Source organism: Harpegnathos saltator, unplaced genomic scaffold (genome assembly GCF_003227715.2).
Source record: "Harpegnathos saltator strain DR-91 unplaced genomic scaffold, Hsal_v8.6 scaffold612, whole genome shotgun sequence".
NCBI classification, from domain to species: domain Eukaryota; kingdom Metazoa; phylum Arthropoda; class Insecta; order Hymenoptera; family Formicidae; genus Harpegnathos; species Harpegnathos saltator.
In genome coordinates, this window is record NW_020230441.1 from 618,762 (window position 1) to 632,344 (window position 13,583).

A 13,583-nucleotide genomic window follows, 5' to 3' on the forward strand; every position below is an offset into this window, starting at 1 on the left:
TATGTATCCAAATAAAACACATTTGGCCGTGAAATAAATATCGAAATTTATAATCTCCTATTATGTCCTTGCCAAAATATTTCATTATTTTAACCATTTATTCAACAAACAATTGTCAGACTTAAATATAATAAAATATATGTAATTGTTTTCGATAGATATCTTTATTTCATTATACGCGTTCCGTTGGGGCATGCTTATGAGCTAAATATAAAAACACTATCGACGATAACGCTGATACCAAAAAAATAACATCAAACCATCTATGATAAAAATTAAACTGCAGTTCTCCTAAGACTTGCGTTATTATGATTCGATATTCCGCCGGCATGTTCATGCGCATCAGAAGTACAGAAGACACAAAATACATTCCCTAGAAACATGATACGAAAGTAACAATGTAGAAAATTTCAAATGCTGATAAATTCCATTAGAATTATGTCTATATGATTTATAATTGCAAAAATACATTGTTCTCACCATTATTTGAGCAAGTATAAGTACAATAATATTTGAAGATTTGCTGCTAGATATAGCATAGAAAAACTGAAAAAGAAAACAGTAAAATTACAGCGATTGTTTTTGTTAAGATTAATAATGTGATAAAAAATACATTAATAACAATTAATTATTTTATCAAACATAAGTAGTAGATTTATGTAAAAATAGTATATATATAAAACATTTTATTTAAGTTTAAGAAAAAACAATTTATAAATATGCTTCGGATTTTACATACTTTTGTTAAAGTTAACAACAATCCGCGTATAGATGTTACGACAATACAACCGACGAGATAGAAAGAGATGTGCTGTGACCAGAACGTAACGTCAATATTAAAACCGATCCAATGTACTGCAATTTCAATTCCTCTAGTTACAGGGTCTTTTTTACCAACTCGATCAAATACTATGTTGATTGTGGACTGTAAGTACGATATAAAGATTATTTATGTCATTTGATAAAAAGGAAATTTTAACCGAGTCTTTGACTAATTTTTCACTCACAATAAATATTTTCCAAGTGCAGTATAGAGAGAAAAAGTACCCCAAAAAATTGAAGTATTTTCCTTGCCACGTGGCAGCCCACTCCAGGCGTTCTCTCGCATTTTGTATATCGTGCGCTTCCAAAAACAATTGTCGGGACAATTCTTCCAAAGCGGCAACTTCGATTTGCAACTGTCTGATAGCTATGAGACAACATATATATAAATTACTGTCTTTGGGATGAAACGTACTCGCAGATTGCGTTAAAACATAGCAGGATATTTACTTTCTTGATTTCCCTTTGTACCACTCAGTGGATTCAACATTCCCCAAAGTCGAGATCGAGCTTCAGTTTGTCCATCGGCTTCACCTTTCTTGGCTAAAGCAATTCTTTTCTTTTTCGCGATGATCATGTCCATGGTCTGCAGCAGTCGTCTCTCTATCGATTGTACATCCGCATAGGAAACTGGACGCATGAAATAAGCCATAGAAGTGTACGGATAATTTACAGCACCAAAACCCGAGAGAAGAGCCATCACTGTTACACCAATAACTCCTATTCGACTAACACCTTGTTCTATGGACAGTAATCCTTTCTTGGGGCTTAATATAGGGAAAGGATCGCCCACTTTCCAGAACAGATAAAGATAGAAAAGGTATATGACAACTGTCAGTGGCCGTATTAGATTCAGTCTTACTGCACAGATCAGAATAGATTCATTATGTTTCAGTTCTTCAATAAAAAAGATGAGCAATAGGAGAGTGTAGAGATTATATCATGTAAAAAATACTCAGGAATACATTACCAAATCTGATATTGCTGATAATAAAATATGCTATGTAAAATGGGATCAGTACTATCACCATAAACAGAAGCATATAAAGGCCAGCATTCCAATGGAAATATCTAGAACTAAAATAAGCAGAGTGTTATATTATGAGAGATACATTGAGATTCTATATCTTACCTTGAGTCGAGTACACCTGCTATCTCAAAAATAATTAATTCAAACATGGTACACGACAATGAAAAGGTTGTTGAGAAAATTAATTGCACTAGCCTATGATGAACTTCATAATCTCTGAATAGTTTCTTTACAAAGAACACCCATCCTCCTAAGAAGAAAATTACCTGAAATATGAAAGAATAAATAAGAACCTTCATTATTCTTCAATCTCTGATTTTATTCTAACTTCTTTCTATCATTATTCTTCTAGAAAAGGTTTTGTCTGTGTATTAGATGATTTTTCTTCAGAAATAAATTATAAGATACAATTATGAGATTGAGAGCTAGATTCAACATTTTTGTAAAATAAATTGCAGGACTTCCTTTATGAAATTTATTGCAGTATATCCAAATACATACACTTCATAAATCATCATCAGTTTCTTTGACAATGACATATCACATGTCAGAGAGAGATATTCATACACATTAAAAATTTACAAGAAGTCATTGTTACAAGGATTCAACAATCAACCTTTTAGAATATATAAACCTTCTAGAATATATAAACGAGAAATTTGTTAATGCCAAGTTTTATATTGAGCCACCAAATATTGTCAGTAATAAAATAAACTATTTCTTCTTTTTCGTAATACATTGTGTAATAACAGCATCATATATTCTCTTCATAACCTAAACCGGTCTCAGAAATAAAACTGATTTTTGTAGTGGAAACGAACTTCCACCTGTGTTACGAGAATCACAAAAGTATCCTCCAAGAAACCCATCTTCGGCTATCGCGATTTTCACTTCGCATCGCGAAGTCTCCAGCAGGATAATTCGTATTTGACAGAATGCAAGCGGCCGCAGCAGCTACGTCATCAAATACATACATGTGGAGCGTACAGAGTTTACCATGCGTTTGACATCGTATTTGATCCTAAATTTATTTTTTCTAACAGATAAAGATATAAATGCATTTAAATAATTGATTTGAAATAAATAAATTAATTTTATGAGTTATATCCTATAAATAAAAATTAAAAGATAATTTTAAAATAGACCAAAAACTCAACCGAGGATAACTTTGATAAACGTGATGATAATGAAATGATTTAATAAATATTTTATCAATTGAAATTTTGTAGTTGTAATCAACTGTAATTTTAATTTGTACCAGAGAAAAACCTGAGAGCGGCCACACCGGCCTTTCAACCGACACCTTTGACTATATAATTATAGACTGCTAGGGTGTGTTCCGTTTCGCGCATATGCGTGCATTTTTTATAGTATATGTGACATAAACTATAGATAAATGCGCACATATGCTTGAAACGGAACGCATTCTAGTTGACCGTTCTCCCATGTAAAGCGTGGTCTACAATGGCCGTAAGCAGTAAGAAGAAAGCGTGAACAGTAAAGGCCCATCTACAATGGCTGCAAGAATAATAATATTATAATAATATTATAATATAATAATATAATAATAATAATAATAATAATAATAATAATAATAATAATAAAATAATATTATAATATAATAATATTATAATATATATTACAATAATCGATTGTGGTTGGTCTATTTCTTACTGAGAGACGCTCAAGGGCAAGTCTCTCTTGCTTCAACCGCCGCCGAGGTCCGTAATGTTTAAATTGCGCCGATTGTGTTGATCGGCTCGCGAGCGACGATACTTTTTGCTCTTCGTATTATAATACTCGCGCACCTCGTGTATTCGACCTCATTCTCATCAACAGCAGCCGTGCGCGACGCGCTCGTCACTTCCGTCTCGTTTAATTAAAAGAAATATATCTCGTCGGTCCTCGAGATACTCAATCGGCATCGCGTCGGCATCGCATTCATTAATTGCACGGTCGAATCGCGAGTATCGGCATTAGAAGCGTGAGCGAGTGAAATCCGGAGGACTTCAGCAGTTGGGAAGCAGAACGCCGGCAGCGATACGTCACGTTTCCAGGTATGTGGAATCATTTATTACGCGGGAGGTCTCCGATAACGAGAGCGTACGTTTGACGAATTTTCCGGGAATAAGAAGTCGAAATTTCGCGCTCGGCATTCACAATCCGTCATCATCCGACTAGTAATCACAACTTTATGAATCTGCAATTATTCTCGTCAATCTCTGTCTGTCTATCTATTTATTGCGTTGTTGTATACAAAAGATATTGATCCAGACAGAGACGGATAACGGTCCATGAACGCGGATTTCTAATTCATCATGTTCTCGATCAAACATTCTGAATAATTCCCAATTGTGTGAGTATACCGGTCTTGTGTAGAATATTCAACGTCATATCGCTTCTTAGACTGCGACCTTTTTTGTTTTCGGTCAGCGCTTCTTTCAAGTTTGTTTACTCTTGTTACGGGATCTGAATTTAAATGTCCATCCGTAAAAGAATATTTTCGAGAGCACACAACTGTTCTCCGCTTCTTATTGTCATTTTCTTTCGTCAGCTCTTTCAAGAGCTCCTATCTAGACATTCAATGTCAATAAAGAAAAAAAATCGTAGCGAATATTCTCCACTCATCCCGACCAACCATTTTTTCTCTACCGCAGCTTACCAACCAAGAACGCTAAATTTTTGTTCCAGACGTTGCGGGAAGCAAGTCCGGCGGACGCGGATGCCGCACCGGAGGATCCGGTTCGGGTAGAGCAGGGTCGGCCGGAAGGTAAACTTTACAAGTTTCCTACACATCTGTGTTCAACTCTTTACGATCTTTGCCTTTGTAACTTGCTCTTATCATCTCTCTCATCAGCTCTCTTGAAAGCTTCAAGTCCCATTAAAATTTTCAATGTTGGAACAAAAATATAAAGATAAAAATTCCATATCAAAATATATCCGTATTTTCGATTGATCCTGATCAAAGATATTCTCTCTCTACCGCAGGTTATCAACCGGGAAAATTATTTTTCTGTTTCAGTTGTTACGGAAAGCAACAGCAATCCGGTGGACGCGGATGCCGCACCGGAGGATCCGGTTCGGGCCAAGCAGAGTCGGCTTGAAGGTAAGTTTACAACTTTACTATAGTCCTCTGTTTGACCTTTGGCGATCTAGAGCTGGGATATAATTTCCGGCTCGACTTGAATTACGATCACAGAGGGTAAACTACTCTTTTACTCGCCCGCACTCGTTGGTCAAATCTGATGAGCAAATGTGAATTTTTTGTTACAGAGTTGAAGCGGAACGTGGTCGGCTCTGACTGCAAGTCGTTTCGGTGAGTCAAAATGAAAAGAGAAACAAAATTCTGCATGACGGATGTGGGACTAAAAAATATCGTTCGAGTCAATGCGAATTGCAAATAGATACTTGCATGTGTGTATTTGTGACGTTGAATAAAATACATTGCTCGAAACAATCAGGGGATTACTTGATCGATAGCCTGCATTACAAGATTTAAAATACTGAATGATTCTCTTTTGATGTTCAGTCATCTGAATAAGAGAATATTCATATGTACAAACGCGACACCGACATCAGCTGCTTTATTTTTATTTTTCAAGCGGGCCGCAGAATTACTTAACGATTTAATTATTTGACAATATTCAATTGTCCGTATAAAATATATTCATACCTAAATACCGATATCGTTAGCTACTTTTCTTTTATTTGCAAAACAGGCTGTAGAATTATTTAGCAATATTGTCCATTCATCACAATCCCTATTGTCTCGAGTAGCGTATAATGCGCGTAGAAATTGCGCCAGCGCACGCCGAGCTTGAGGTATCCTCGCTCGCGTACCTTTGAATATCGCGACCGTGGTTGTCAATATACGCGTTTTTACTCGCGTTGCTAACAAAGAAAACTTAAATTCTCATTTCGCCAAAGTATCGCGAACGTAAGCTTCGTCGTGACAGAGCTATAATGCGTGAAAACTTTGCCCCGCTCCTCTCTCTTTGCGCTCCCTAAGGGGGACCGGTTTCTGATTGTCTAATCTTTCCTCGCGTGCATTCGCGTCGCGAATATTTCACTCGTAGATATCGATAATATCCCACATTTTCGCGACTTTTCAGACGCAATCGCGAAAAGCACCGTAAAAATCCGTTGGACGAGTCAATAAATTTTCATACGGTTCTTACTCCTCGCCGATCGAGTTTATAGAGTCCGTTTCGCAGCGCGCAAAAAGTTTCCACCGATGGCGAGTAAAACGTTCGTTAATTGATGTAAATATCGCCGTTCTAATACCACGTATCGACCGCGTCGCGGAAGTGTGATGAAAGTGAAGCGATCTGCATCCGTGGGACGAGCTGCAAGATGGATGTTGCGCGACATGGAGAGCGGCAGCGGACATGGGCGGACATTGGTGGATCTGGTTGGATGCAACAGGACATCATCAATATCACCATTGGTGAGTGTCTGACTCAAAGCTCGCAGAAAGAACTTTTATTATTACTTTATTATTACTTTTATTATTACATTGTGCATGCCGCAAATTTGCATTGACTCTTGTAACGAAAAATATATTCCACGAATTATTGTTCTATATTATTGCCATATATTGTTGCCACATATTGTTGCCATATATTGTTGCCACATATTGTTGCCATATATTGTTGCCGTATATTATTACCATATATTATTCCCATATATTGCCATGTATTCTCGCCATATATTATGACCATTTGAAATCGCGCGACCAATAAAGAAAACTGAATTTATCGGTAATCGCAAAGGCGCGGCACACGTCACAAATGGATGTTAGCAGCCGGTCTCAGGGTTGACCAATAACAATACTGTTGCTGCCATTTAACTTTAAACAACAGCGGCCACAGATCGTAAGAAACTTTTTATCGCGGACAAACCTTTCGAACGGAATGTTCCCGAGAAGCGCTCTTGAGATAAATGGAAGTTATAAGCGAACCTCATCGATAGCATATTTAACCTTCGATATCTCCTAAAGGTCTCAAGATACAGGACCCTTTTGCAATATAGTTCTACATCAACCCTACTTTGACCATAAAGCTCGACTTTCAATTCACAGTAGAAACGGAGATATTAATATCATAAGTTAAACATATTAACTTACTATATCTCCTAAACGGTTCAAGATACAGGAAAGCGAACTTGTCACAATGTAGTCCAATACCAACTCTACTCTTACCATAAATTTCCACTCTCAATTCCCAGTAGAAGTGGAGATATCAAAGGTACAAGTTGGAAAACATTAACCTTCGATATCTCCTAAACGGCTAGAGATACAGGCCTGTTTCTTGCAACAAAATATAGTCCTCTCAAAACCCTACATTTTACCGTAAATTACGACTATCTACTCCCAATAGAAGCAGAGATATCAACGGAGAAAGGTTGGAAAACTTTAACCTTCGATATCTCCTAAACAGTTAGAGATACAGGCCTGGTTCTGGCACCAAATTAAAGTCCTCTCAAAACCCTACATTTTCGACTACATCGACGACTCTCTACTCCCAGTAGAAGCGGAGATATCAACGGAGAAAGGTTGGAAAATTTTAACCTTCGAAATCTCCTAAACGGTTAGAGCTACAGGCCTGGTTCTGGCACCAAATTAAAGTCCTCTCAAAACCCTACATTTTCGACTACATGGACGACTCTCTACTCCCAGTAGAAGCGGAGATATCGACGGAGGAAGGCTGGATATCGACGGAGAAAGGCAGGAAAACTTTAACATTCGATATCTCCGAAACGGTTAGAGATACAGGCCTGGTTCTGCCACCAAATTAAAATCCTCCCAAAATCCTACATTATGCCGTAAATGGCGACTCTCTACTACCAGTAGAAGCGGAGATATCAACGGAGAAAGGTTGGAAAATTTTAATCTTCGATATCTCCTAACCAGTTAGAGATACAGGCTTCGGACAGGTACCAAATTAAAGCACTTTCAAAACACTACATTATGGACTACATGGACGACTCTCTACTCCCAGTAGAAGCGGAGATATCGACGGATGAAGGCTGAATATCGACGGAGAAAGGTTGGAAAACTTTAACCTTCGATATCTCCTAAACGGTTAGAGATACAGGCTTCGGACAGGTACCAAATTAAAGCCCTTTCAAAACTCTACATTTTGGACTACATGGACGACTCTGTACTCCCAGTAGAAGCGGAGATATCGTCGGAGAAAGGTTGGAAAACTTTAAACTTCGATATCTCCTAAACGGTTAGAGATACAGGCTTCGGGCAGGTACCAAATTAAAGCCCTTTCAAAACCCTACATTTTGGACTACATGGACGACTCTCTACTCCCAGTAGAAGCGGAGATATCGACGGATGAAGGCTGGATATCGACGGAGAAAGGTTGGATAACTTTAACCTTCGATATCTCCTAAACGGTTAGAGATACAGGCTTCGGAAAGGTATCAAATTAAAGCGCTTTCAAAACCCTACATTTTGGACTACATGGACGACTCTCTACTCCCAGTAGAAGCAGAGATATCGACGGATGAAGGCTGGATATCGACGGAGAAAGGTTGGAAAAATTTAACCTTCGATATCTCCTAAACGGTTAGAGATACAGGCTTCGGACAGGTACCAAATTAAAGCCCTTTCAAAACCCTACATTTTGGACTACATGGACGACTCTCTACTCCCAGTAGAAGCGGAGATATCGACGGAGAAAGGTTGGAAAACTTTAAACTTCGATATCTCCTAAACGGTTAGAGATACAGGCTTCGGACAGGTACCAAATTAAAGCCCTTTCAAAACCCTACATTATGGACTACATGAACGACACTCAACTCCCAGTAGAAGCGGAGATATCGACGGATGAAGGCTGGATATCGACGGAGAAAGGTTGGAAAACTTTAACCTTCGATATCTCCGAAACGGTTAGAGATACAGGCCTGGTTCTGCCACCAAATTAAAATCCTCCCAAAATCCTACATTATGCCGTAAATGGCGACTCTCTACTACCAGTAGAAGCGGAGATATCAACGGAGAAAGGTTGGAAAATTTTAATCTTCGATATCTCCTAACCAGTTAGAGATACAGGCTTCGGACAGGTACCAAATTAAAGCACTTTCAAAACACTACATTTTGGACTACATGGACGACTCTCTACTCCCAGTAGAAGCGGAGATATCGACGGATGAAGGCTGAATATCGACGGAGAAAGGTTGGAAAACTTTAACCTTCGATATCTCCTAAACGGTTAGAGATACAGGCTTCGGACAGGTACCAAATTAAAGCCCTTTCAAAACTCTACATTTTGGACTACATGGACGACTCTGTACTCCCAGTAGAAGCGGAGATATCGTCGGAGAAAGGTTGGAAAACTTTAAACTTCGATATCTCCTAAACGGTTAGAGATACAGGCTTCGGGCAGGTACCAAATTAAAGCCCTTTCAAAACCCTACATTTTGGACTACATGGACGACTCTCTACTCCCAGTAGAAGCGGAGATATCGACGGATGAAGGCTGGATATCGACGGAGAAAGGTTGGATAACTTTAACCTTCGATATCTCCTAAACGGTTAGAGATACAGGCTTCGGAAAGGTATCAAATTAAAGCGCTTTCAAAACCCTACATTTGGACTACATGGACGACTCTCTACTCCCAGTAGAAGCAGAGATATCGACGGATGAAGGCTGGATATCGACGGAGAAAGGTTGGAAAAATTTAACCTTCGATATCTCCTAAACGGTTAGAGATACAGGCTTCGGACAGGTACCAAATTAAAGCCCTTTCAAAACCCTACATTTTGGACTACATGGACGACTCTCTACTCCCAGTAGAAGCGGAGATATCGACGGAGAAAGGTTGGAAAACTTTAAACTTCGATATCTCCTAAACGGTTAGAGATACAGGCTTCGGACAGGTACCAAATTAAAGCCCTTTCAAAACCCTACATTATGGACTACATGAACGACTCTCAACTCCCAGTAGAAGCGGAGATATCGACGGATGAAGGCTGGATATCGACGGAGAAAGGTTGGAAAACTTTAACCTTCGATATCTCCTAAACAGTTAGAGATACAGGCTTCGGACAGGTACCAAATTAAAGCCCTTTCAAAACCCTACATTTTGGACTAAAATGACGACCCTCTACTCCCAATAGAAGCGGAGATATCGACGGATGAAGGCTGGATATCGACGGAGAAAGGTTAGAAAACTTTAACCTTCGATATCTCCTAAACGGTTAGAGATACAGGCTTCGGACAGGTACCAAATTAAAGCCCTTTCAAAACCCTACATTTTGGACTACAATGACGACCCTCTACTCCCAATAGAAGCGGAGATATCGACGAATGAAGGCTGGATATCGACGGAGAAAGGTTCGAAAATTTTAACCTTCGATATCTCCTAAACGGTTAGAGATACAGGCTTCGGACAGGTACCAAATTAAAGCCCTTTCAAAACCCTACATTTTGGACTACAATGACGACCCTCTACTCCCAATAGAAGCGGAGATATCGACGGATGAAGGCTGGATATCGACGGAGAAATGTTAGAAAACTTTAACCTTCGATATCTCCTAAACGGTTAGAGATACAGGCTTCGGACAGGTACCAAATTAAAGCCCTTTCAAAACCCTACATTTTGGACTACAATGGCGACCCTCTACTCCCAATAGAAGCGGAGATATCGACGAATGAAGGCTGGATATCGACGGAGAAAGGTTAGAAAACTTTAACCTTCGATATCTCCTAAACGGTTAGAGATACAGGCTTCGGACAGGTACCAAATTAAAGCCCTTTCAAAACCCTACATTTTGGACTACAATGACGACCCTCTACTCCCAATAGAAGCGGAGATATCGACGGATGAAGGCTGGATATCGACGGAGAAAGGTTAGAAAACTTTAACCTTCGATATCTCCTAAACGGGAAGAGATACAGGCTTCGGACAGGTACCAAATTAAAGCCCTTTCAAAACCCTACATTTTGGACTACAATGGCGACCCTCTACTCCCAATAGAAGCGGAGATATCGACGGATGAAGGCTGGATATCGACGGAGAAAGGTTAGAAAACTTTAACCTTCGATATCTCCTAAACGGTTAGAGATACAGGCTTCGGACAGGTACCAAATTAAAGCCCTTTCAAAACCCTACATTTTGGACTACATGGACGACCCTCTACTCCCAATAGAAGCGGAGATATCGACGGATGAAGGCTGGATATCGACGGAGAAAGGTTCGAAAACTTTAACCTTCGATATCTCCTAAACGGTTAGAGATACAGGCTTCGGACAGGTACCAAATTAAAGCCGTTTCAAAACCCTACATTTTGGGACTACAATGACGACCCTCTACTCCCAATAGAAGCGGAGATATCGACGGATGAAGGCTGGATATCGACGGAGAATGGTTAGAAAACTTTAACCTTCGATATCTCCTAAACGGTTAGAGATACAGGCTTCGGACAGGTACCAAATTAAAGCCCTTTCAAAACCCTACATTTTGGACTACAATGGCGACCCTCTACTCCAATAGAAGCGGAGATATCGACGAATGAAGGCTGGATATCGACGGAGAAAGGTTAGAAAACTTTACCTTCGATATCTCCTAAACGGTTAGAGATACAGGCTTCGGACAGGTACCAAATTAAAGCCTTTCAAAACCCCTACATTTTGGACTACAATGACGACCCTCTACTCCCAATAGAAGCGGAGATATCGACGGATGAAGGCTGGATATCGACGGAGAAAGGTTAGAAAACTTTAACCTTCGATATCTCCTAAACGGTTAGAGATACAGGCTTCGGACAGGTACCAAATTAAAGCCCTTTCAAAACCCTACATTTTGGACTACAATGACGACCCTCTACTCCCAATAGAAGCGGAGATATCGACGGATGAAGGCTGGATATCGACGGAGAAAGGTTAGAAAACTTTAACCTTCGATATCTCCTAAACGGTTAGAGATACAGGCTTCGGACAGGTACCAAATTAAAGCCCTTTCAAACCCTACATTTTGGACTACAATGACGACCCTCTACTCCCAATAGAAGCGGAGATATCGACGAATGAAGGCTGGATATCGACGGAGAAAGGTTCGAAAATTTTAACCTTCGATATCTCCTAAACGGTTAGAGATATAGGCTTCGGACAGGTACCAAATTAAAGCCCTTTCAAAACCCTACATTTTGGACTACAATGACGACCCTCTACTCCCAATAGAAGCGGAGATATCGACGGATGAAGGCTGGATATCGACGGAGAAATGTTAGAAAACTTTAACCTTCGATATCTCCTAAACGGTTAGAGATACAGGCTTCGGACAGGTACCAAATTAAAGCCCTTTCAAAACCCTACATTTTGGACTACAATGGCGACCCTCTACTCCCAATAGAAGCGGAGATATCGACGAATGAAGGCTGGATATCGACGGAGAAAGGTTAGAAAACTTTAACCTTCGATATCTCCTAAACGGTTAGAGATACAGGCTTCGGACAGGTACCAAATTAAAGCCCTTTCAAAACCCTACATTTTGGACTACAATGACGACCCTCTACTCCCAATAGAAGCGGAGATATCGACGGATGAAGGCTGGATATCGACGGAGAAAGGTTAGAAAACTTTAACCTTCGATATCTCCTAAACGGTTAGAGATACAGGCTTCGGACAGGTACCAAATTAAAGCCCTTTCAAAACCCTACATTTTGGACTACAATGACGACCCTCTACTCCCAATAGAAGCGGAGATATCGACGGATGAAGGCTGGATATCGACGGAGAAAGGTTAGAAAACTTTAACCTTCGATATCTCCTAAACGGTTAGAGATACAGGCTTCGGACAGGTACCAAATTAAAGCCCTTTCAAAACCCTACATTTTGGACTACAATGACGACCCTCTACTCCCAATAGAAGCGGAGATATCGACGGATGAAGGCTGGATATCGACGGAGAAAGGTTAGAAAACTTTAACCTTCGATATCTCCTAAACGGTTAGAGATACAGGCTTCGGACAGGTACCAAATTAAAGCCCTTTCAAAACCCTACATTTTGGACTACAATGACGACCCTCTACTCCCAATAGAAGCGGAGATATCGACGGATGAAGGCTGGATATCGACGGAGAAAGGTTAGAAAACTTTAACCTTCGATATCTCCTAAACGGTTAGAGATACAGGCTTCGGACAGGTACCAAATTAAAGCCCTTTCAAAACCCTACATTTTGGACTACAATGACGACCCTCTACTCCCAATAGAAGCGGAGATATCGACGATGAAGGCTGGATATCGACGGAGAAAGGTTAGAAAACTTTAACCTTCGATATCTCCTAAACGGTTAGAGATACAGGCTTCGGACAGGTACCAAATTAAAGCCCTTTCAAAACCCTACATTTTGGACTACAATGACGACCTCTACTCCCAATAGAAGCGGAGATATCGACGATGAAGGCTGGATATCGACGGAGAAAGGTTAGAAAACTTTAACCTTCGATATCTCCTAAACGGTTAGAGATACAGGCTTCGGACAGGTACCAAATTAAAGCCCTTTCAAAACCCTACATTTTGGACTACAATGACGACCCTCTACTCCCAATAGAAGCGGAGATATCGACGGATGAAGGCTGGATATCGACGGAGAAAGGTTAGAAAACTTTAACCTTCGATATCTCCTAAACGGTTAGAGATACAGGCTTCGGACAGGTACCAAATTAAAGCCCTTTCAAAACCCTACATTTTGGACTACAATGGACGACCCTCTACT

General features: G+C 39.9%; 1 protein-coding gene across 3 annotated transcripts; it reads right to left on the reverse strand.

Moving 5' to 3' along the window:
• Nucleotides 1-145: 145 nt before the first annotated feature.
• On the reverse strand, nucleotides 146-3,166 carry GPHR (golgi pH regulator). Of its 3 annotated transcripts, none has more exons than XM_025304495.1 (9): nucleotides 3,111-3,166; nucleotides 2,674-2,888; nucleotides 1,955-2,118; nucleotides 1,793-1,899; nucleotides 1,273-1,683; nucleotides 1,008-1,189; nucleotides 740-925; nucleotides 481-546; nucleotides 146-373 (listed from the first exon to the last, which is right to left on the reverse strand). In XM_025304495.1, the coding sequence occupies exons 2-9, from the start codon at nucleotides 2,719-2,721 to the stop codon at nucleotides 173-175; spliced, it is 1,365 nt and encodes a 454-aa protein (XP_025160280.1). In that variant the 5' UTR covers nucleotides 2,722-2,888; nucleotides 3,111-3,166; the 3' UTR covers nucleotides 146-172. The 3 variants fall into 3 exon arrangements, with proteins under 3 accessions (XP_025160280.1, XP_011139457.1, XP_011139456.1); XM_011141154.3 differs by having other exon boundaries at nucleotides 173-373; nucleotides 2,680-2,888; XM_011141155.3 differs by lacking the exon at nucleotides 3,111-3,166 and having other exon boundaries at nucleotides 2,354-2,812.
• Nucleotides 3,167-13,583: the final 10,417 nt, after the last annotated feature.